The 25,844-nt window shown below is 43.0% G+C and overlaps 2 protein-coding genes across 4 annotated transcripts in view; both read right to left on the reverse strand.

Moving 5' to 3' along the window:
• WDR35 (WD repeat domain 35) overlaps positions 1–5,895 on the reverse strand; it is a 76,556-nt gene extending 70,661 nt beyond the window's left edge. For all 3 annotated transcript variants that reach the window (XR_002098155.1, XM_019520790.1, XM_019520791.1), the window contains exons 1-5: positions 5,822–5,895; positions 5,513–5,630; positions 2,965–3,036; positions 2,307–2,399; positions 855–983 (exon numbers count right to left, since the gene is read on the reverse strand). Coding sequence is in view for 2 of the 3 variants with exons in the window: in XM_019520790.1 (XP_019376335.1) it covers positions 855–983; positions 2,307–2,399; positions 2,965–3,036; positions 5,513–5,630; positions 5,822–5,845 (436 nt within the window). In the remaining variant the exon portion in view is untranslated. The remainder of the gene's footprint in view (positions 1–854; positions 984–2,306; positions 2,400–2,964; positions 3,037–5,512; positions 5,631–5,821) is intronic.
• Positions 5,896–7,634: 1,739 nt separating this feature from the next.
• On the reverse strand, positions 7,635–25,841 carry MATN3 (matrilin 3; the record flags this gene model as incomplete). The annotated part of the gene is made up of 9 exons (XM_019520669.1): positions 7,635–8,170; positions 10,693–10,800; positions 14,572–14,694; positions 15,290–15,412; positions 16,200–16,322; positions 17,252–17,374; positions 19,227–19,349; positions 23,507–24,076; positions 25,808–25,841. Coding segments are annotated over 9 exons (1,383 nt in total), but the record flags the coding sequence as incomplete, so codon positions are not given.
• Positions 25,842–25,844: the final 3 nt, after the last annotated feature.

A 25,844-nucleotide genomic window follows, 5' to 3' on the forward strand; every position in this document is an offset into this window, starting at 1 on the left:
GGGGGGGGGGGGCGGTCTTTTGTCCATCTGCGTTCCAACTCATACTTCGAACAACAGACTTATATTTATTATTGATTATTTCTTCATACCAACATGTTGCCTATGCAGCCTGCACCCCTTACCCCCATATTTACCTGGAGGGAGCTGCTCTCCACTACCCTGCCTGGCTGCCATGTGCACATGTATGCATGCATGCATATGCACATGGTCCCCCCTGCCCCCAGCCCCAAGCAGCCCTTTTCAGGCTTAAACTTTGCCAGCCTGCACAGGAAAACCCATAGTTTCCTGGGTTTTTCTCCTTTAAAGGAGAAAATCCATGTGTTGCCATGGCAAACAGAAAACCCAGAGAAACAAAGTACAAAGACCATGCTATTTTTACACATTCATTTTTTCACAATTTAGCAAAGGATTCAAATTACAATCAAGGACTGTAGCAATGGCAAAATTAATCTTTAAAATGACCTTTACAATTCAAACTATGCACATGCAAAAAAATGGTGACGTAAAAAATACTGGATTAAAAAATTAAATGACCACTTTTGCATAACTTAAGTGAAGGAGGTTATCAAATTTTAAAGAGAACTGTCACCACTAAATTAAGAAGGAGCAACTAGTATTTCTACACAAAAGTAATCTTAATAGCCAGAAATGACTCATCTTTGGAAACAAGAATTTACAATATATATTCCCTGGAACCATCACTTCAGCTACATTTTTAGTACTAGATAAGCAGGTACTTAATTCAGTTGGTGTATCTTATTTTTGTTTTAAGCATGTTTTCTAAGGAAAATTACCAGGTGAGAGCTAACCAAATATCCACAATACCACATTAGTTAATACAGCAGTTACCTTACCATCAACTGAACCAACAATCACAGCCCCATCTTCATATACAATACAGATCTTTTGTCCATCCGCATTCCAACTCATGCTTCGAACAACAGACTTATTTCTATTATTGATCATTTCTTCGTACCAAGCACCTGTTATCGGAAAAGGAAATTCAATTGTACCTTTCATCTTAAAATCCTTTAAGTGAACACAGTATAAACTCAGATGTGTTGATTATTAAATCTCAAATGTGAAAAAAAAATCTACAAACTGCACAATGATATTCACAAATGCTACTAACCTCCTGACATGTTAAAAACACAAAAAGAAGAAAGATTACAAAGACTCAGAGAGAAATCAAATGAAAAGGAAATAAAATTAGTGTTGCATCATATGAAACATGCATTCAGCAAAAAGAAATAAAGCTTCTAAGTAATAAAGCAGAAAGAGACCTGGCATGACACCAGACAGCAAATCAGATGTGGCATTCCAATGTAATAAGGCAGCAAAAAAAGTCTAAATTAGCACCGGGCTTTGCATAAAATAGAAAAGGTGTCATTACAGTTTCCCTTTTGTAAAAGTTTGATGAAACCATCTTAAGAAATACTGAGGGGGGATTTTAGTTCTGGGAAGGCATCAGTGTGGACTACAATAGTGCTGAGGTGCTCAAACAAAATTGCATCTGAGAAAGTGCAGAAGCCAAGTTGTTAGCCCAGGGATCCCTGCAATCCAAAATGAAACCACTTAATAAATTTAGGTGTCTACCAAGTTTTGTGGCTGCTGAGGCAGTATTATTTGGAATTTCTATTTTGCAAGTAAATCCTGCTTGTGTTCCATTTAGATACTTATGGAACTAATTTGGATCTACCCCTAAATGATGGCATGGTTCTTTTCTAGTACTAACTTATGTAATTCAGTCATCATGACCCTAGGCAAAGTGAAGTAATCCACTTGATCTGGCACGGGAAGAATAGTGAACTGAAAGTCTCTCTCTCTCCCTCTCCTGATTCATTTTGGCAGGCCCACTTGTGATAATTGCTCAGCTCCTTCAACTGAGTTTAAATTCACTGAAACATGTTTTGAAAAGGTCAAAAAAATAATGCAAAAGGCATTTATATGATACGCTTGCTATACTAGCATACTGAATTTGTGATATAATTTCTAAGATAAACTTATTCAAAACTTTCTTGCTCTAAACAGAATGACTACACCAAAACTTTTACCAATATGGCTTTTTTGCCTGCATTAACTGTCATAGCATACCTAATTATTCAATATTAATATTCAACATTGAGCCTAAATCAGTAAATTCTGACCCTCTGCACAGTTCTACAGCCCTTCTTCTTCTCAGGAAATAAAATAGTAAGTATGTCCAACTGACCACTGAGCAAAGCTAATAAGGTTTCAGTTCAATGTGGTTTACGCAGCACATGTTTGAACTACCTTAAATTACCCAGGCTTATCCCATATGGTACCTTTATACAGCATCCAAACAATGATGAGGCCATTTTGATCGCTGGTAGTTAGTTTCTGATACTGTTCATTCCAGGTCACCACCTGCACAGAACCTAGAAAATTGTATAAAATTCACATTTTATACAACTCCCAAAATAATACTGAAAATAAAGATTACAAGATCCTTTTTTAATAATTTGTCAACGTTTCCTAGAAACTCCAGCAATTCACTCTGTTATCATTTTCAGCCACTCCCTTTTTTGTGACTAGGAAAAAATACTCTTCTTCAGACAAGCAAGGTTTGTTTGGTAATATCTTTATTGAACCAACTGTAAATTCCCCTCCCTGTTAGGGTTTTTGCCCAGCTAAAATGTCAGGACTTTCACAGCTTTATGCATATACCTAGATGATCCTATTTTTCTGTCCTCCTGCCCAGCCAGAGCACAGCCTCAATGAAAACTGCATAAGCGCCAAAAACTGAATTTGGCTCACAGACCAAAACCACGAAACATTCAGTGATTTTATATCTAGGTATGCAATACAAATAAACCCAGTTATATAAAAGAAAATCGTCTTACTAGTTTCACAATAGAATATCAGCAGCTTACACTGTTTCTCGAAGCATTAGATGTCCTAGTTTTCAAACCAGGATGATAGTGCAACACAACTGACTCTTACCACTGTGACCTTCCAAGGTCTGATTCATAGAAAGATTGCTAGGAGCTGCAAGACCCTTTAGTTTTGCTTCATCTAAAAAAAAAAAAAAATTAAAATATAAGAATTATAAAAAATTATATGAATTGTTCGTAAAACACAGCAATTTGTTGTTTGGTCTCAAAACAGATTTAAGACTTAAATCACATGATTAATCCCACTGGTTTTAATAAGACTGCTTATACCTGAAAGTTTGGAAATAAGTGGCCCTTTAAAGAAACATACACATATTCTGTATCTACTGATTGTTGTTTGTTTGCTATTCTGCATCCCTCCCAAGCTCTGATGCTCATCAAGATCCAGAAGACCCCTTAGAAACCACTGCCATCTCCCTTTGCTCAATTTCAGCATGTTCAAAAAAAAAAAAGACATACTTTACTGTCCTAAAATTTACTTAAGTTGTAAAATGCACATAATTTGCTCTTTAAGTGTATGTGCAATAAAGCACACACTTATTAGCAACATGAAATTGACAAACAGTACCAAGATACTAAGGAAAAAATTGAGAAACTAACTGAAAACAAGTCTATACTATGGAGCTAAAGTGAGGAAAATACTCCATGAAAGAATGGCATGTTAGAAGGTAGTTCTGTTTTTCACAAAATGAAATTTCCCAGTGGTAACTAAAGCAAAGTTTAGGGCAAACACATACGTGACAAAACCTCCTATTACAGGATGAGATGCTGCAGATGGGGGGAAAAGGATGAACTCCATTATTAATTATAATCAGTAGGCCAGTGATACCTCAGCAGAACTCCCACAGACATCAACAGGAAGTTTACACAAAGATCCAGGACAAACTATGGCTCTTGTGTGTTAAGGATATTTGTTATACTATAGTAGTGTCAAAAATGAATGTCTTCAGCATCACTCATAAAATAATCTCACATTTAAGAGCACTGTTACATCTGACATTTGCTACTCTTTCTTGCCCATCCCCCTTTTCTTTGTTTCTCACATTCTACAATGACTTCCACATACGTGCCTACCTAATCTTTATTCTTTACGTCTAGTTCAGATATAAACAACAGTGGGCTGGTCTGGAGTCAGTATTCATTCATCTCAAAAAGAACCTGGATTGGGGTCAAATTTATTAAACCAGCTGATAGTTCATTTTAAAATGAATTTACTTTTCAGATGATTATGCATTAAGCATCGTCACATATACAGAACTGCACTGCTACAGAACGTGAATAGAGACAAAAGGGATATATTTCACAAGTACCCTAATTATTTAGGAGCACAATGTGTTTGGCTGGTACCTAATAAAAGTGAATAAACTTCAGATGAATTCCCAGGTTGTTTCAGGTATCCAGATTGCAGCCATTTTGGTCTAGAGGCAAAAGGAATCAGGACTCGGGGTAGAGGTGATATCCTTTATGAAACCAACTAGATTTCCAAGTTGTTTCAGAGAATTCACTGAGAGTTGATCCAAATGAACACTGACTGCTACTCCGCATTGCTATTTAAGTATTACCTTACCTTGGAAATAGAAGATAATACTGACTGCCAGTGGGACTTCTGCTCCCACACCACTTGGAACCGACAAATCCCACCCACAGTTTATGCCCTAAGATCTACATCAGGGTTGTCCAACTACTAGCCCATGAACCGCATGCAGCCAAGGGGCCAGCATGTAGTCTGTGGGCCTCTGCAGCTACCTCTCCTGCTGCTGCATGGCACAGGAAAGCTGGGAGCAAAAGTACCAGCAGGGCAGCCCACACAGTTGGGGACAGGAGGCTCCCGAGCAGCTGGTGAGGGGGAGGGCATGTGACAGTGACTGCCTAGGATGCAGAGAAGGGGGCTGGGGGTAGGGAGTTGAACAGCCTTGGTCTAGATCAGCATTTCTCAACCTCAAAAGCAGATCACAAGAATAGATGAAAGGGCTGCGAACATTAAAACAAGCTTAAAAAATGGATTATCTTTTAAAGCACAAAAACGTAGGACACCGTGGCTTTCCCCTGCAGGCTAGAAGAGTTCCAGCCTGCAAGGGGCTGCTTGGGACTCCCTCCCCCACATACCGCGGGGGCAGGAGTGAGGGGCGCTGGGTCAGGACCAGCCATCTATATTTACAAATGGGTCCTGGGACAAAAAAGGTTGAGAACCACTGGCCTAGCCCAGGATTCCCACAGAGCAGAAAGCCGCAGAGCCTTCCTCAGCCTGACGAAGAGTTTTTAAATTATTTTTTTTCCAACTGTTTACGTTGGTGTAATAAAAGATACCAGATTCACCCAAAGAACCTTGTCTGCCTGTGTCCTGAGACCAACACGGCTGCAACCGACACCCCATAGCCCCGAACAGAAATAAATTCATTCTATTTGTCTCTAAATGCGATGTTGATCAGCAACGGCCTGAATTAAATTACACGGTCAACACGACATCTTTTCGCTAGGCCGGTCCAACTGCGTGCGTACACACAGCCAGAGCTGCACTGCAGCAGCTCCTGCTCCCCAGCCCCTGCCCTCCCAGCGTCAGCAGACGCCGGGTTTTCGGAAAGAAAAACCTCCCGTACCCGCCTGCGCTTCGAGTTTTAAAACTTTCAGCAGCCCTTCTTCTCCGCCGCAGGCTATGAAGCCTTGGTCCTTGTTCCAGGAGATGCATCGCAGCCGAATGTTCCCGGGAATCGCGATCTGGAAAAGAAATCCACGGGGGGCTTCACAACCACTTTTATTTTTTGAAAACGCCTCCACCCTAAAAACCACGCGTGCTCCGTGTTTTGGCCCCCCGCGGCCCCACGCCGGGATGCTAACACGGGGGCCGAGGGCCGCGCCCAACCTCACACGGGCCCGACTCGGCCCCGAGCCCCCCACCCTCCCCTCACCTTCTTGCTCAGGTAGATGAACATGGCACCGCCGCCTCCTTGGCAACCAAGTTGCCCCGGCAACAGCCGCTCGCGGCCGGAAGCACGTGGCACCACTTCCGGGGCGTGGCGCGAGTTCTGGCCCCCATTGGGAAGAGTGGAGCAGGGTTGGTGCGAGTGCGCGCGCTGTCCACCTTACGTCAGCACCTTCCAGCCTCCCTGGACTTAGGGGGTCGGGGTCCGTCGCTCAGCAGGGGATCGCCTTCCCCGCCCCGGGCGTGAGCCCTGGAGTAAATAAGTGCCGGCTCCGGCCCCTGACCCGGTGTGAGTTGCTCTAATACGAGATACCGGATTGACCCCCAAGCCCTGGTCTGCCATTTGGTCTAATACAAGATATGGGGTTGACCCCCACCCAAACCCTGGTCTGTCATGTGGTCTAACACAAGGCATGGGATTGACCCCCAAACCCTTCTCTGCCAGTTGGTTTAATCAGTATCATCTCTGATCCAAGAATTCAAGATTTCTGTATTTCTCGAGTGAACACCAGCATCCTGGTATTCGGCGGCACCAGCCCAACCGAAGGACTAGCGTTGCGCACACGGGCCAGGGGTTTTCTCAGAGCTGTTTCTTCTCTTGGAGTCGCCGCGTGGCTGGGGTCAGGTGCACCAGGCTTGCCAGGGAACCGCATTCTTCCTTGTGTTCAGATGCTTGTCTGCCTCCCAGCCCCGCAGCGGGTTCAAAAGAAGATCTCACCCCCCAAAAAAGCCTTGCCTCTTACATAATTGCTGAACTATCACTGCTTTGGGGTCACTCTTAACACTACTGTCCATTACCTCTGAAATGGCAGTTAAGCCTGTTACCTACCTTCCTGAGTTCATTAGGATCTGTCCCACAGATCAATAAAATTGCTGAGGATGGACTCAATTTTTTTTCTCCGTGACACTGTCCCCCCACCTTCTGCTACAGGGGACACATCTACACATGCATTCATGTGCTTTTCCTAATGCGCATTAAATTTAGTACCTCTAATATGAGATACTAAATAAATGCACATTAGACTGCACTAATGTGCAGTGGCATAAGCACATGCTTTTTAGGTGTCAATGCACTATTCTACATATTAGCATATTAGCAAGGTTTTTTATGTGCCATTTTAATGCGCAGTAGAATAGACTACTGCGCATTAGCCGCACGTGTAGATGTTCCGAGGATATTTTTAAGCTTTCCTCAAAGGCATTGGGTGTTGGCTACAGCCAAGGCTGGGGAGTTTGACTGGGGTGTGCCAATGCTTTTGCAGGGACCACAGCCAGAGGTTCCTGGCTAGAGAGTCTTGCGTGTTGGACTCATCACCAGATTTGGGATCAAGCAGGTATTTCACCCCATGGTCACGTTGGTATGCAGTGTGAGGGTTTTGCCTTCCTTTGTGGCAGGGGGCATGGCCCTCTACCCAGGCCCTCTTGAGCATATATTGACATTTCATAGAAGCAGGATGTTAGCAGCCATGGTTCCTCTGCTTGACCTGTGGCAGGTTAGGGTGTTATGTTTGTGTTGTGCCAGGGTTGAGGGTAGATTTATGTAGAGTTTAGATTATAGTTTGTATGGGCTGGTTTGGATTGGGAAGATCCTACCTCACGCAGGGGGTTGGACTAGATGACTTCTGAAGGTCCCTTCCAGCCCTCCATCTCTATGATTACATCTTTTGATTCCCGCCCCCCTCCCATCTGCTTTATTTATAATTTAATTGTAGATTCTGGTTTGTGCGTATTAAGTACTCTTGGTTTATAAAACACTCTCTGAATTTTATAAAAGAAAATGCTCCCAACATTTACTGTGCTGTTACTTTATTTTATTAAAATAAAAAGTTACAAGATCCAGAATTACTGTCCCATTTAATGGACAGGTTTGTAGACATTAAATTATCATTCTACATCATTAAGCCATTTCACAGTTTACATCGTTTGATGATATATTATATATCTTCAATATTATACAAATTTTTCTATTTTTTTATTCCTTGTTTACTCTTAAATAGGGCGTAAAAAATAATTCATCCTACAACTGTTATAGTACAAACTGGAATACGACTGATCTCTTTTTGTAGCATCATAACATTCTGATTATATAGTGATCATGCACTAGTAACTTTATGGGACACGGATTATATCACAGAAACATTTGCCTTCCTATAAAGGTCTTGCTTGGTATCTGAACAGTCACACCAAACCAACTGTCATGTCTTAAGCCATGCACCATATTCAAACTTGCTTAGTACAATAAAAAAAAGACAGTTTTAAATGAAGCAAAAATGGTAGCTCTACACAAGCTCCTGTCCATACTGATATGTTTGTAATTTGTCAGACATTTCATCTAGTGGGCATTGTTAAGGAAAATATAATTAATGGCTAAAATCAGCTTCTACCAAGTTCAGCATATTTATGCACAGTTACATGGCTGTGTTTTAAATGAATATATCCTTTTGATGCCAGATTGACAAAGGCTTGTATAATTGTAATACAACTGAAGAGCTGATGATCAGGTCTCTTTTCACAGCAAGTCAAAGATGAAAGCTGGATGACTTCTAATAACCTTGAGAAACAACATTAGCTATCTGCAATTAAGCATATTCATTACCCACAGCCTTACCTTTTTTGTTTTTACATTAACACCGTGGTGAGAGATTATTCTCTGATGTGCAGGCTATCACTTCATTTGAGTGAAGTTACTGAGTAATTTTGGCCTTGCATTTGAATTACCTAAATTACCTGGAACTGCAGGATCAAATTCCACTATGACGTGGCCCTACACTCTTCCAATGTAGACAAATAGAACTCCATGTATTTTTTCAGTGGAGGAGCTTCCCATTGGGCACATCTACATGTGGAATTAATATGCCTGAATTTTCTGCACAGAAAAAAATCAGGTGCATTAAACTGCACCCAGGCACACATCTGAACAGGTGCCCATTGGGAGCAAATTTGCTCCCAATGGGAGCAGTTCAGTTCAGGGCTGCTCCTGCTCTGCTCTGCCCCATTGCAGCAGCCAGGAGGAGCACCAGGTTCCCCTAGGTGCTAGCCTGGGGCTGACAGGGGACATAGGGGCTAGTCCTAATCTCTGAGGGGGGGGAAGGGGCAGGGAGCTGTCCCATCTCTGTGGCCTCCCAGCCACAGCGGAGATCAGGACTGGCCCGGTCCATCTCCTCAGGGCTGGGAGGTATGGAAATCAGAGCTCAGCCAGGCAGCAACTGGACCCTCTGCTGCCTGGGAGCTATGTGCTCCTACTTTTCATAGATTATAAATCCAGAAAAAACTATTTTAATCATCCAGTCTCACCTCCTAATACAAGCATATCACATGCCATAGGATTTCCCTAACAATTTCTATTTGAAACTAAACCAGGTTTGGTTTTAAATTTCTGGTAATGAAGAATTCATCACAACTCTAGGTAAATTGTTCCAGTGTTTAATTACTTTTGCTGAGTTGCCCATCCTCAGCTTTCAGATGCTGGATTTTTTATACCTTCTTCGCAGGAGCAGATTCAATATTTGGTAGAGGGAAGTGTAGGAGCAGTCCAGGCTACAGAGGTGGCTGCACTCTCTTGCTGCCTCCCCATTGTGAACAGATAGCTCCACCAGAGTCTCTGGGGACTTTTTTTAAAGCTCCCAAAGGAGGTAAGAATCCCACACTTCTCCTCCATGCTCAAAGGCGTGCCCCTCTCTTGCCTGCTGCTGCTGCTTTTCCCACTATCCCAGGGCAGGGGGAAGCTTCAAAGCTGCTCCTGCCCGCTCCACCTGGGCTGCACAGGGGCTGTGCTCAGTGGCGACAGCAGCAGTGGACGTGAGCAGGGGGACTCGCCCCGCACTGATCCTGCTCTCAGGAGACTGGGCAGGTTGGGGGAATTCACCCTCCTCCTGCCCATCGTCACTGCTGCAGGGTTTCCAACTGAGTCCAATCCCTGTGCAGCCACACTGGAGCAGACATGTGCTGCCTTAAAGGTTCCTTCAGCCTGAACAGTGAAAAGCAGCAGCAGCAGGCAGGGGAGGTGCCTTTGAGCACAGAAAGGGGAAAGAGGGGGACAATTCTTGTGTACTTTGGGAACTTTAAAATAGTTCCCAGAAGCTCCCATGATGCAGTCCACTCCAAAATGTTGAGGGGAAGAAGTTTCAGCCACGTTCCCCTGCTTCCCCCTCCCAGATCTGCCTCTGTTTCTACCAATACTTACCTAGGCAGGTGCTAATTATTGTGCCACAAAATTCAATACCTTAATTTATCTTCCTCCCATGTTAGTTAAATGTCTCATATAACTCTGTACTTATTTAAAAAAAAAGAAAGAAATCCAGAATAATTTGGATCAACAACGCATTCCTCAAAGAAAAAGCCCTAAAGTGAACTGACAGTGAATGTTTTTTTCATCAGATATTTATGATCATAATATTCAGTGGTATTTTGAAGGTGCAGAATTATTGTAACTGATCAACCTGTCGCAACTGTAAGCAGTAATTACTTTACAGTGCTGGGAGAGATAAATCTGGATATGTATTATTGTACTGTAAACATATTATTTTTAGTGTATAAAAATTACAAGTGATCAGAGCTGGCATATATCAGAGATAGATGATACATTAGTTGAATATATAAAGTTAGAGAATAGGCCTAAATAGCATTGATTAAGTTATTTTATATCTAATTTCTTGTCATGAATACTGAAATATAGACATTGTAACTTGCAGTTGTATTCAAAAAGTCCATTGTTCAACTCAACACTTTCAAAAACCTCATTGAAAAAAAAATCTATCTGCTTTGAAGTTCATTCCCCCATTGATTTATAGAAAAAAATGATTCAAGAACTATCTAAAATAGTAGCAATTGAAAAGATAATGTGGAATAAAAGGATATGTTTTGTGGATAGTGTCTCCAGGAATGAGGTGATTGTGTTTTGGAATGTAATCACAGCTTCGCACTTACATGATTCTTCAGTTGTGAGCAGACTGCTGGATGTCACTCCTAGGAGAGAAACAATGGTTAAAGTAGTTCTGGTCTTTATGATTCTTGGGAATAGAGGCATAACACAATTGTGTCCTGCATAGCAGGACTGCTATGGGCTGCTATTTTTGTACCCTTCCTAAGGTGCCTTTGAGGGCTTATGCCCTACTTGCAAACCCCACCTCCCCTTTGGTAAACTACTGCCTGGGAACCTCAAGGAATCTTGGGAGTTAAAGATCATTTGAAACAATCACTTTAGATATGAACAGACAGACAAATTATGCAGGGTTAAAAAGGAGGGAGGGGATCTTACCGCATGTCATCTTACTGCTGCCCCATTGTAACTGTTTTGTGTCTCCCTTCCTATTCCACAATAAGTGGATGTTAAGCTGCAGAAATTTAGCCTTGTTTCATTCAGGATTAGATTTTACTAACCAAGGGATAGGAATGGATACACAAAACAATTACCAGTACTCAGCTGACACCTGGTAACTCTCCCTCTAGTTGTCAGTTGGATTTGTTTGCTTGTCTCTACCCAAAATGCTTTAAAGCCGTCAAGAGCATTTAAATTGTGATTTACTTTCCCCTTTTGTGCTGTTATTTTGTAGTTTACTCAGAGACAAAGACAATAAACAAGTTGGTTTCTCAGGCAATTTTAAACTAATGGAAGACTACAGTATTTAGGTTGCAAGCACTGCTGGAAATATTTCAATCTGAATAAAGATGTTTTATTAGCATTACTTTAAAGGAACTATGAAATATTTGTAATACTGCAAGGTTTAGAAATCTAGTTTTGTAAAGTCTCATGTTCTTTCCTGTTAAAAACAAATTGGGAGTATCAAAACTTACAGAATGTGACCAGGGACAGGGAAGGGCTAAAGCTGAGCTATATAAAAATTATTTAGACATGTATCTGTTTTAAAATGGTAAGGAGGCAGCTGGAAATCCAAATTAACTTAAATAGCTAACAAGCTATATCTTGTAAACATTGTTGAGCTAAAGCGTTGGTCACAAAGATATCTAAGAGCACACAAAAAAATTGTTCATGGTTATTTAAAAGATGTGGACACAAGTTCATTCCAATATGCTTAGAGAGTGCATCAATATGCTTAGCAATGTAAAAACATGTCCCAAGGATTTTACAATCTAGTATAAAGACATACTATTTGAAAATCCACATTAGTTTGTCTTCTAAATTGCAAGCGAGTTGGTAGTTGCCTAAATCTCAGCAGCAGAGGGTTTATATTTACCTCCTAATGTCCATTCAGAGTTGCACTAGACTTTAAGAGTGGATGGATTCATTTTTAAATGGATTCATTTTTAAAATGGTAAAAATTAATTTGCTTTGGAGCCGATGTTGAGACTGGTGTCTCCTTGACTCCACTGAACTTATATTTGTTCAGCTACCTTATTCGGAACATTCCATTAGCTTGATGGCCAACATACAAAGAACAGCTATTCAGACTTTAGCTGGAAAAAAAGTCAGTTCAAAATATCACACCAACATGGTTGGTTTCCAACTGACTGCCAGTGAAGTTTCATATTTGCATTAAAATTCTCCAGCAGACAAATGCAAACTTTCCTTGAATTAGGTCCTTTTCGGCCAAGTGCTTCTCACGTGGCCTTGCTCCAAGTACACCCTGACACCTTCTGCAGCTCATCTCCAGAGGTGAAATCTAGCATGCCTTCTTCTGGATACTGAGATAATTGATTTTTGCAGATCCTAGGCATATCAGTTGCCTTTAAGAAACTGTATAAGCCATATAAAATGTTCTCTTGCTGTATATTTGCATTTCATTTAAACTTACTTCACCCTTGTGGGATGTCCAAGATCCACAAAATTTTGATGTTTTTTTGCAGGAGTTTATTTAGCTACCTTCACGGATGTCATGCTTTGCTATTTCTATTTACCATCTCAGGGAATGCAGAGGTTTTGTGTCCTGTTTCTCCTATTCTTTTAATGCTACAGGGAAGTAATTAGTCAGCTCATTGCTGTATAAATTGCTTTCAACCAATTTAACTCTTCAGTCATTTTAATTAAAAGAACTAAGACCAGCTCGTTAGAATAATTCCCATCCTAGAGTATCTTCCCTTCTGTGCCTTGTAGCTTGCCAGCTCAGTTTGCTTGCCTGTGTTCCTCAGCTCCCTGTTTTTTCCACATCATCCTCCTCTTCCCAGCTATGCATCATACAGCCTCAGAATATCTTCTCCAAGCTTACTTGTCAGAACACACCTATACCTCAGACTTATTCCAAGGCATCCCAATATACACCATAACTAAAAGCAAATTAAAATATGGAACTGGCCAATGTGAACACAACTGCTCACTCATGTAACCCTTAGCCTTGGTATCCCTTCCTAGTTTATGCCATCCTTTCTTCCATTATATCCTTTTCATTTGCCTAATATTTTCTTCACTTAAGCCCATGATAATACCCTTGATAAGGCTACACTGATCTGACCACACTGATAAGAAAAAAAAATTGATGGCTCTCTCTCTTCAATCCTATCTCCATAGTCATAGGCAGCGGAAGGCCGGGGATAATGGGACTTATGCCCCCACAAATGCAGGGCAGTGGTGGCAGTGCAGAGGACCGCAGAGCAGCCCCAGGTGTGGGCTCCAGGTGGCTGCAGCTGTGGTGGGGGCACACACAGACAGACACACAGCCGCATCCTGCAGCTTCAGGATGGAGTACTGCCTGCCACAACAGGTAAGTCTGTCGTGGAGAAGAGGCGTGGGCAGGCAGATCGAGGCCCCCTGCAGTGAGGGAGGGAGTGGGAAAGAGGCAGGGGCAGGAGCTGGGGTGAATGTGGCCCTGGGGTGGGTCATGGGACACTCGGAGCCCAGGCGGCTCATCCAGGGGCATGGGGGGGCTCTGCTGCAGTGTTGTATCCCAGCAGAGGCACAGCAGGCACATGCCCCCAGAATCTGTGTGCAGGGCAGAGGCAGGCTGCCATGGCGCGCTGGGCTCTGTGCCCCACTGCTGCTGCTCTGGGAGTGGCACCATGTGCCTGCCACTGCTGGGCTGTGCCACACCATCTGCCCACCCGGCAGCAGGACACACATGGCATTGCGCCACTCCCGGGGCAGCAGCAGCAGGACGCAGAGCCCAGCCCGCAGCAGCAGCCCACCTCCACCCCTCACACAGATCTGGGGGCACATGCCTACCATGCCTCTGCAAGGGTGCACAGGGGGGCAGGAGCCCCCCTAGACAAGCCACTCAGGCTTTGAGGGTTCCACAACCCGCCCTGGCTCTGGGGGGACAGATGAGGAGCTGCAAGGTCATTGCCCAGCCCCACTCCTGAGAGCTGCAGGGTCGATGTGTGTGTATTGTGCGCGTCTCCTGCCCAACTTGGGGGCAGGTTGTGTGCATGTGTGTATCTGCATGTGCTGCGCTGTCAAACCCGTACCCTCTGGTGCCTCCTCTCCACTCGCATCTTGGATTTCCTTCAAATTATTATGGTCACCCTGTACCTGAACAGTGCTTATTCCTCAGTTATTCCACACTTCATGAAGTGTTGCACTTCATACCTGAGGTTTGTAAATTATAATGAGGTCCTTAGCTATAACATGCTAGTTAATTCCCATATGGTGTAACAATTGTTTTAATTAATGCATTAAAAGAACTATGTGAAGGGTCACATGGTTGCAATTGTTAATGAAAGCAGAGATAAGATGGCAAAAAGAGACTATAGTTTCATAAGTTTCAAAGAGCTTTGTGGGTAGCATCCCAAAAAGCAAAAATACTTCAAGAAATGCATTCAGCTGAAAAAAATGCACTGTTTTCTTACTAGAGCATGTTTTCTTATCCAGATTCAAGGTAAAGCCTTCGTAGCAGTCACAGCTGTAGGAACCATCAGTATTCACACAGACTTGCTGGCAGTCATGGGTTCCCTGTGCACACACATCCACTCCTACAGAAGGAGAACTTGCATTGATTGAATATAATTTAAGCTTCTTTAATACTTCATTGTGTTTCTGTTAAGACCCAAACCACAAGCTTGCTTGCCTTTCTGGATAGGGTGGGATTAATTATTTAATTAATAATAACAACCACCACCACCATGCAATAGTTGTTTGGTGGGCTAGGATATGAGATAAGGGTGGCTAAACTCCATGCCACAATGATGCACATGGCCTTCTAATCCATAACTATTGTCTTCAGTTATTTCCAAGTCTGAGGAGTGTTACAAGTAATAACTGTTGTTATATGTTGACTTGTATAACATGAGGTATTACATGTAGACCCATAGAAAAGTACACCAACCCCTTGCTTCAGACAGGATCATTCCTGACTAGTATTTCTAACAATTGTAGATACTGTTCTAGAACAGAAAATGGACGGCTTATGTGTCTCCAATTCTTACCTGAAGAAGGGAGAAATAAGTAAACTGGGATTATACTTACAGGAGATAAACATAAGCTTCCAGGTAGTTTCTCAAAACAAACCAAAAAAAATAAAGCATAAAGGAGAGGGACTTTTTAGAGCAGGATACATTCAGTTCTTACTGGAGCAAGTTTTCCGATCTGAATTCAAGGTGTAGCCGTCATAGCAGTCACATCTGTAGGACCCATCAATATTCAGACAGATCTGCTGGCAATCGTGGGTTCCAAGCGCACATATATTTGGTCCTATTGCAAGCATTTTATATACACATTATACACACAGGGAGCATACTATTCCTCCCCAAACAGTTATACTGTTTTAACACTTCATATTTACAAACAGGTTACCAATAGGAGTGAAACTAGGAAGCCCCATTACACATGGTCACCATGCAATGATTGTTTTCGGGACTAGGATATGGGATGACTAAATTCCTATTCAGTGTACACACCACAAAAAGCTGTTATGACATCAGGCACTAATTGGGAACTCTTTTGTAATCATATCCAAAGAGAAGGAGAGAGGCACCACTTTACTCTGATACAGCTTGATCACGTGCAGTTAACACAGGAGTGGCAATTCACAGAGTAGATCTCCCAACACCAGCTGTGTCCTTCCACATGCCATCCCCTATGTGCTGATGTGCCACTAACTCTATGCCACAGAGAATGTGTATGGCCTCCCAGCCCCCAAAAACAATATCTACTTCACTCCTTCCACAAGTCAGGAAGCGCTTGCTATTTATATCTAATGAGTTTACAATAACCCAGGGCCCAATAGATGTGAAGCACTAGGTAGGTATCAAACAGTATTTGTGGTTATTGGTTACTACATTTAAAAGAGTTTGGAGAGGTCATGTGTTACATGTCAAAGCATTACTAGAAAAAGGAAAAAAGGTAAAGAAGATTATTGCCTTTAAAAACTGAACAAAAGTTAGCAGGGAGCGTCCCAAAGATAACTATATAACTTAATAGAGTAAAGAGAAATATTTTTCTCCTGAATGCATTTACTAAACCAAGATTCAATTCTTACTGGAGCAAGTTTTCTTATCTGGATTCAAGGTGTAGCCTTCATAGCAGTCGCATCTGAAGGACCCGTTTGCATTCACACAGAGCTGCTCACAGTCGTGGGTTCCAAGTGCACATACATCCACTCCTGTCAGAGGCATTGTACAGAGGAAGCACACAGTCACTGCCAAAGCTGTCTACCTTTTAACATTGCACATTTCTAAATATATTTCCACTAGGATCAAACCAGGGCCCTACACAACTCATGTTGGCTGTGCAGTTGGACTAAATGTGTAATACCGAGATATTTTTGCTGAGCGATCACATCATGAAAAATGCTGACATTTTGCCTTTACTGGCAACACTTCTGTACCCATATACATAGACATGCAAGCAGCACTTGGCCACCTTTAAGTGAAACCGGATTTGACCCCTAGTTGTTTGGGTTTTGTTTTTTTTACCCTGACACTGATTCGCTATGGCTATGTGCAGTTCACAAAGGAATGGAAAATGGAGGTCTGGAGATGCACAGTGTAGGTGATCTTCCAGCCCCATTCCCAGCTCTGAGGCTTGGTCTGCAGCTAATCTTCATGCAGCATTGTGCATAGCCTGCCAACCTCCCATACTACATATTGCCCTGTAAATCATAGGAGTCTTACAGTTCATATCTGGCATGTACATTACCATGGAGTCTTCAGATATGCTACAGCATCATTATAATGAACCCATAGGGACTAGAAGAAAATTTCATTAAGAGAGGGTGTTCACTGTAATAGAGTAAGTTAATTTGCTGCATAATGAAAATATTGCTTCCTGCTGCTGGGATTGTTTAAAGTGGGATTTGTTCTGCATCACGTGCCAGCTCCCAGTTATTGACATTATTGCATCTTTAAAAAGTTTTAGAAGGAACATACTTCTCACAATGTTAGTAGAAATAGGGAGGAGATGGAAGAGGGTTATTGCTTTTAAGACTTTAATAGATGCTGACTAGCAGTTTCCCAAACAGAACCAGAAAAAATAACCCATTAGAGAGAGAGAGAGAGAGACTTCTTTCAGCTGAACACATCCCATTCTTACTGGAGCAAGTTTTCCTGTCTGGATTCAAGGTGTAGCCTTCGTAGCAGTCACATCTGAAGGACCCATCAGCATTCACACAGAGCTGCTCGCAGTCATGGGTTCCGAGTCCACATGCATCAACCCCTGTCATAGGTGTTTTACAGAACAAGTCACTACCAAGGTTGTATACATCTTGTAACATTTCACATTTAAAAGTATTTTTCCATTATGATTGAAACCAGGGCTGAATATTGTATATTATCCATTCAGTGGCTGTTTGCTGGACTAGGATTTGTAAGAGAAAAAACTTTCTATCCAGTGTCCACAGCACAAGTAGATATTAGAACATACAGCATTAGTGATGACCCTTTCGTAATCAGAAGTGAGAAAGTATTCATTGAAGTGATCAAACCTATCACAGTTAGAAGTACTTTAACCTCTGAGCTATTGGGCAAAGGGTATGGGAAGCAGAAAGATAGCAAGCCCAGCAGGAATGATTAAGGGCTGGCTCTAGGAGAAGGTCCATATGAGGGAAGCAGCTTGCAGCCTGGAGTCAGGCACCTAACACTCTGGGAAGGGTAGGGCTTATGCCCCTGTCTTTGCTATCTCCCATTGACTAGATTAGGTGAATCCTTGCTAACAACACTGGGTTTTGTGGGTGCCATTCCTAAACATTTATTTCTTCCCATGCATGGTAAAGAGGTGCCCAATTTGGGGCTGTAGATTGTACTAGTGGAAAAGGCGTTTAAACATTCAGCACTACAAGGCTCAATAATACCTGAGTTCTTTCTCCCCTGCTTGTGGACGGGACCCACCCCAAAATCATGGCACTATGAATCAAGCTTCTATGTTTCTATTCTTTGCTCTGCCAGTCATGCACCTTGTGACCATATGCAGTAGGCAAAACTCCGTCCTCCCCCTGCTTCTCCCCTACCTTCCCCTGCACCAGTTCACTGCCTGAGCCAGCCATGAAGCACAAGGTCTATCTCCACATGGGATGGTCACTAGTAAGAAATTCTTCTCTCCAGGCCTTGGGGCCCTGAGGCTAAAGAAACCTCCTGTGGCTGGAACATACCCATCCCATCAAGGTGAGGAGAATGAACGTCGCAGTAAGTCTGTACCACTCCTGCTCTTCCCCACCTAACCCCTGATGCTTGTAGACAGCTGAACTGGTGATGTGCCTACTCCCAACTCCAAGTATTTCAAGGGCCTTTAGATATACCCATGGGAGGATCTAGAATTTTGCAAAGGGAGGTACGGATGGTAAGGTGCATGCATCATCATATGTAACACAACACATTTTTCTCCAATTAAAAAAGCTTTACTAGGGCCTAAGGCTGCATTATTCAATTTAAGATTGAAGCTAAAACAAATATAACTTCATTGGAATTAATTTTAAAAATCTGCTGGGCAGTGAAATAGGAGTTTCATTACCAGGAGCAGCTAACAGACAGCAGAATTGCTGAAGAATGGGTAGCCTGATTGGTGGAACATCAAGACTATTAAAAAGAAGAGGGGGTTGTTAATACCTATAGAAAGAAGAGTTTAGAAGAGATCAGCTAGATTATAATGAGCCATGAAGTCAATTGACTGTCTCAGCACTGCCTGACTAGAAATGCTGCTGCCACTGCCAGGCAGTGGGTTTTAAACTTTGGATGGAGCAGGAATCAGGGGGGATGCAAGTGTACCAGTGTATCCCCCCCGATCCATCCCTGGTTATACCCCATTTCTGGGTGCTGTTTCAAGTCATCCTGATAGAATTAAATTATTATGAAGTCCTTAAATGAAAAGAGGGAGGCAAACACAAAACAGTATCTTGAGTTATTTCAGCTGCTGCTTTTAAGGAAGCATGGGAGGGTTCTCATGCTTCAAATTTTACTGCAAGCAGAAAAAAAGTAGGAAAGAGGAAGCACATTTTCACAAGTCAAAGAGAATTTTGCTGTACTCAGAAATAGTAAGATACATTTTTTAACTCAGTCCAGCACTGTCGTCTTACTGGAGCAAGATTTCCTGTCTGGATTCAAGGTGAAGCCTTCATAGCAGTCACAGGTATAGGAGCCATCGGTACTGACACAGACCTGCTCACAATCATGGGTCCCAAGTGCACACATATCCACATCTGTGAAAGGCATTTTAAAGGAGTTAATCAAAAAACTGATTACCTGCAGGATACCACATGGCACAGATTAACCATCGCTAACTGTTCACTGGACTTGGATATATGATCTCATGGGATTTTCCTCCACAATGCACCTCATAAATATGTGAATATAATATCTGACACCATTTGGCAATTTATTTGTAGTCATCACAGAGAGGCATCCACTAAACTGAACCTGTCTCTCACTGCAGGCAGGGATAGGCATACAAAATAAGTCAGTGCACGAGCACAGAGGTGTGCAAGAACATAGGCTGGAAGGGATCTCTTCGGCCACTGAGTTCAGTCCCTTCCTACCATATCATATTATCTTTTTCATAAATGTATTGAATCTGTTTAGCAACTAATTAAGTTTTACCCACAATCATGGAATCTGGTTTCTAAAATCCATCATAACTGCCCTGAATAAGACCACTGTCATGTGCAATGAAGCCTGGCAGGAAGACCACAAACACTGATAGCAATAAACTGCAATAGATCAATGTGAAGGGAGTTATCTCCTGCAGGACCCTATTAATCACACTGAGATCTCAAATGATTTCATATCTGAAAGCTAAGACAAGAAGCAAGTTAATGATACATGCACATGGTATAAAACATGAGAGAGTTAGAGACTAGTGAGAACAGAAAAATACTGCAGGGTGACTACGAGAATAGGGATCTTACCCTCTTCAGGGATAAGAATGGGGAAAAACATGACAAGAATGCAGAATATTCTCCAGCTTGTGGAGTACAGAAGCAACTGCAGCCAGTTACAACATGGGCACCTCTGGCTGCCATTATCCATCTGTGCCACATCCAAAGGACAACTATAGAAGGGCAGGATGGGAGAAAAGTCTCTAGAATGCATAACTTTGCAATCAGGAGATTCATTAAGGCACAAGAAGTTCCCAATGGCAGAGCTGTTCCTGTAGTTGGTTTATTGTTGCTACATTACATACACATTTTAGAATCATATGGGCAGCAAAATACAAAATGAGATTCACCTTTGAGCAGGGGAATGAAAAAGCAAACCAATATATCAGGGGAAAATCATCTAGGATGCAAGTACTCAACAGGCATGTGAACACCTGGCAGGTAGTAATAGGAAAAGAGATTTAGTGAACAGCAAACTGGATAGAAGTTTGGAGTGTGACACAATAGGCAAAAAGCTTTTTTGGGGCTGCCTATGCAGCATGCCTTTACAAAGCTGTGGCTTTCCATTCTTCTTCCAAAGACCATCTCTCAAACAACCACAGCTTGCTAGTCTTTAGGATGGTTATTTGAGACAGGGTTCACTTAACAGGGTAACAATAAAGTGCCTGGGGCCAATTAGCTTTGTCAAATACCAAAGCAGAATGGAGGAGAACAGCAGAAAAAGTGAATGAGAAAAATAGCATTTGATGAAAGTAAGATGGTATTGGAGATTTCTAAAGGCATCTATAGGACTTAGACTTTTCTTCCAAGGATGATGGAAGAGGTACCTAGTCCCCATATTAGGTCTGAAAAAACCTCAACCCAAGCACGTATCATTCTGTCTTGTTATTCCCCTGAAAACCAGAGGCTTTGTCTCAATGGCCTAGCTTTCAATAAAAATCCATAAATTATGTTTTTTTTAAAAGATGAAGAGCTCTAACATAACTAGCCCCCAGTGTTGCGGTATAGGCAAACCAAGCTTCCACTGACCTAGACAACATTACAAAGCTAAGAGGTTTTTCTTCTCAGTGGTGGTTTTGTTTTGAACAACGTTCCCAATGCACTGAACATTTGATTTTAGCCCAACCACGTTGTCCTCGAACATTAAGCATATTGTTTCCCATGGTGCCACTTTGGCTTGGTTTGGTTTGCTTGCTGTCTGTGTATATCAATTTTTCCTTGACCAAGTACTAGGCTGTGGCTATGGAACAGGATTTTGTTTTCTACCATCTTAAAGGTCCCTTAGAGTCACTCTGGCTATTAGCAACCTTTTGAACAAGTTATCCTGTCTTTTGAGAACAGAAATTGATTCTCCTACTTTGGCAAATGAGTCCTAGAGACCAAATCCTGGCTTGCAATGTACTTGGGTGCATGTCAGAAAACCCAGAATTATTAATGGGTGCATAAGTTAATCAACTCTGTTCTGCTCATTTCTCCAAACCTCTGCATGAAGGCTATATGGGCCTCAGGAGAGCCTGGTCTGCATGTTTATTTTGCAGAGGATTATACCCATTTCCCGACACCAGCCAGAACTCAGCCATCACACCAATAACTCAGCATACTAAGAAGCCAAACCTCAAGGCATTTCCTAAGTTACTAATAACTGAGTAAAGTGTCCTAACTGCAAATCGTCCTCCACATTTCTTTTATAATGAACTAATAAAATATGTCTATATTCACTGCCCACATTTGAAGTTTTGATGGTAGTTTAGTTTTATGCTTTGATTCCATTTTTGGAAGGTACTGAGACAAATAATAGATTCTCCACAGTATCGCCTCATAATCAGCTGAAGTTTAATATTCTTCAGTATTCTTCGTTCTGATTGTTTTAGATATACTTAGTAAAAAATAGATCTTAACGGAAATTTACCAGTAAGGGCTTAGGACATCTATTTTATAAGACATCACTAACTGTCAGAAAGACACAGCTTTCTTCTTACAGGGGCAGGAGCATTGCTCTTTCTATGTTCAGCTGAGACTCCTCCTACACAAAAATCCAAATTAACATTCTGTTCCTCTAAATGGGCATTTGTATTCAAAGACAAATGAACTTCACTATTTTAGAGCCCTCGGTGCACTTCAAGCCCAAATCAAATGCACATTCTGCATTCTGAACGTTTCCAAAAGAGTGAAGAGGGTGAATTTCAACCTCTAAGACCAGGAGACCTACTTTCTTATCATAGAAAATGAGGGTTGGAAGGGACCTCAGGAGGTCATCTAGTCCAACCCCCTGCTCAAAGCAGGACCATCCCCAGATAGATCATCCCAGCCAAGGCTTTGTTTAGCAAGGTCTTAAAAACCTCCAAGGACGGAGAGTCCACCACCTCTCTGGGTAACCTGTTCCAGTGTTTTACTACCCTGCTAGTGAGAACATTCTTCCTAATATCTAACCTAAACTTCCCTTGCTGCAACTCAAGACCATTGCTCCTTGTTCTCTCATCTGCCACCACTGAGAACAGTCCAGCTCCATCCTCTTTCAACCACCTTTGAGTTAGCTGAAGGCTGCTATTAAATCCCTTCTCAGTCTCCTCTTCTCCAGACTAAGTAAGCCCAATTCCCTCAGTCTTTCCTCATAACTTAAGTCATGTCCCCCAGCCCCCTCACCATTTTCGTTGCCCCCCGCTGGACTCTCTCCAGCTTGTCCACATCCTTTCTGTAGCGGGACCCAAAACTGAACACACTACTCCAGATGTGGCCTCACCAGTGCTGAATATAGGGAAATAATCACTCCCCTTGATAAACTGACACTTAAGATCACTTGCCTACACACAGGCTTGAACTATCAGGCTTTTTTAGTTATCGGCTCACAAGCCAGGGCCTTCAGCCACAGAAGAAGCCTAAAAAACACCTTACCAAGCAAGTTATCAAGAAACATAAAGTGATCCCAGTATGACAAGCTGCTCCCACACAGCAGTGCCAGCACAGTGAAATGACACTGTTCTGGCTCAGTGCCATTATCTACTAACAACTCGACATGCCCCACGCACTCCAGGCAGTGTGACAGTTCTTCCACAATGATTACTTTTGGGCTCTGAAGAGCTACTAAACACAGTTGCCCTTCTCTCCCTCCTTTCCAGCTCCACAGAAAGAAGAACAAAGTACACGTGCAACTCCAGTTCATTTGCTCAGCAAGTCACCAACTACATGAAGTCGAATTAGATTCAGAAGGCAATGCCTTTCTGACACTGAAGTGTGCCTCCCTCCAAAAACAGTCCCACTGAAATCAATGGTGTTACTTGCTCAGTAGGTTGCTGTTCAGTGGAAGGGATTTCAGTCTGGCCACCAATGAATAAAGACCTTAATTTTCTACCCAGGTGGTGCTAAATGAAGTATGTGAATATGACAAATGCACTTCTTGGAAGACAGAAACACTTCTTTCTTCCTTGAAGAGTGGCAGCAGCAGAACCCAAGCACATAACTTCCTTCTTGGAAAATCACCTTACCACAAAAAGTCTCCTTGAATTTGGATGTCAACTTTCCAATCACATCGTAGGTCTCCACATAAGAGACATGTTCATTCAGTGGCTCACTGGCCATCAGCCTCAAGGACTGGATGTCTGCCCGGCCTACTCCAACTGCATAGATTTCGATGCCAGAAGCCTGGGCTCTATCTGCTATCTCCTGCACCTGGTCCTGGGGATGCCCGTCTGTCACAATGATGGCTACCTTGGGAATATTGAGAGAAGCTGGCCGAGCCCCTGCTTCTTCAGCGAAGACTTCTTCCATGGCTGTCTGAATGGCTAGGCCAGTCATTGTGCCGGCAGACAAGGGTTCAATGCGGGACACAGCTTCCTTCATGGAGGCTTTGTCGAAGAAGGTCCGCAGGAGGAACTCAATGTTGACTGTGCTGGCATAGTTTAAGACTGCCACGCGGGTGGCTCTTTCTCCTACGTCCAGAGTATCAATCATTTTTGACAGGAAGATTTTCACCTTCTCAAACTCCTCGACTCGAACACTACGAGAACTGTCTATGATAAACACAAGGTCCAGGGGCCGGCTCTTGCAAGTACCCACTGCAAAGAATAAGAGAAGAAACATAAATCCGCATAAACTCCAAATTCAAGCTGCCCTTAGTTGCAAGCCGCTCCTACCTATTAAATGAGGGGTGCTTGGGTACATTTACGGTTATCGGATTAAATACTATAGTGACAGCTGCATTAGAAACACCTTTCACTGAAAGCCACATAAAGAAGTAAATTACAATTTTACATGCCTAAGTATTAAATCAAGTATTGAAAGAAAATTATGTTGAGTAACAGCTGTAGTGATGATACAGAAACATCCCTTAGAGGCATAAACTGTTTGGAATTGGGTTGTTTGTTTTTATAACTGTTTAAACTTGAATTTCCCACTTTTAAGTCCAGGTAGGTAAAGTACTGATTAGATCATTCCTGGTTTACATATGAACAACCACAGTAATCACATGGCTGCCTGTTAATCAAAAATTTCTTTTTGATTGTATTTTACACCCAGTGGAAAGTGAGAGCATGAGATAACTAAGCCAGCAAGGAGCCAGAAACAGAGGATGCTCTGATAAAAGTGCTGCCTTTGGAGGCTCCTTTAAAACATTATTTTCAGTTTTAAAAAAAATAATCCCATTAATTAGGAACAAATCAATATACACAAATTTCATAGACTCCTAGAGAAGTCGGGCTGGAAGGGACCTCCAGATTTAGTCCGACCCCCTGCTTAAGGCAGAATCAGCCCCATCCAAAACATCCCATACAAACGACCATCTAAACCAGTGATTCTCAACATTTTTTGTACCAAGACCCATGTGTAAACATCACTGGCCAGACCCAATTCAGCACCTCTCACTCCCGACCCGCTGCCCCCAGCGTATGGGATGGGGAGTGTGGGGCAGAGGGGGCCAAGCAGCCCCTTGCAGACTGCCAGCCTGCAAGGGGAAAGCCACGGTTCCCCACATTTTTCTCCTGTAAAGGAGAATCCATTTTTAAAGTTTGTTTGCAACCCTTTCATTTATTCCTGCAACCCACTTTTGGGTCCTGACCCAGCCGTTGACAAAAGCTGATGTAAACTCTGCATAGTACTGCTGCCAGTCCTGGCACAACACCAACCTAACACCTAAACCTGGCGCAGGTAAAGCCAGGGAACCACCCCAGCCAGCCCCCCGCGTCTGGAAAAGGCTGGCAATATATACTCAGGAGACCCAGGCTCCGGTTGCCAACCCCGTCTGAATCTATCCCAGGAGGTTTTCAGCGCGCCAGCGTACCCACGACACACAATACGAACGTGCCCATGTGCTTGCTTTAATCAGCCACGGATTACGGAGCATAGACTTTACATCAGGAAGGCAAATGCACATTACTATTACATTTGAAAAACCCACTAGACTCCGGTATAAATCAGATTCGAAATGTAATATCGATTCTCACAAATGCCCTATCGTTTGTCTCCCGGGATGCCTCTCAGCCGTCTCCTGGAGATTTCGATTGAATCCCTGGGCAATGCCAGAGGGGCTGGCGACCCTACCCAAGGCAGAGCCACCTGCCACAGAAGAAAGCAATGTCCCCGTCTGACCCTGGTGTAAAATCCCTTCCCGCCCCCAAACCTGGCGAGGGGCTGACCTGAGCAGAGGGACAAGACCCTCTAGCCAGGACCCTCCAGCTTGAACCCCCCTGACACGCAGCAGCAGGAGGGGACGGGGGCGCCCAGCAAAGCCCGCCGGGGAGCGAGCGGGGCGCCCCGGGAGACGCGCGTCCCCAGCCCGGAGCAGCCGGTACCTGCGGGCTGGGCCGGGGCCGGGGCCGGGGCCGGGGA

The sequence above is a fragment of the Gavialis gangeticus genome, unplaced genomic scaffold, assembly GCF_001723915.1.
Source record: "Gavialis gangeticus isolate Ggan-Ray unplaced genomic scaffold, GavGan_comp1, whole genome shotgun sequence".
Classification (NCBI taxonomy): Eukaryota; Metazoa; Chordata; order Crocodylia; family Gavialidae; genus Gavialis; species Gavialis gangeticus.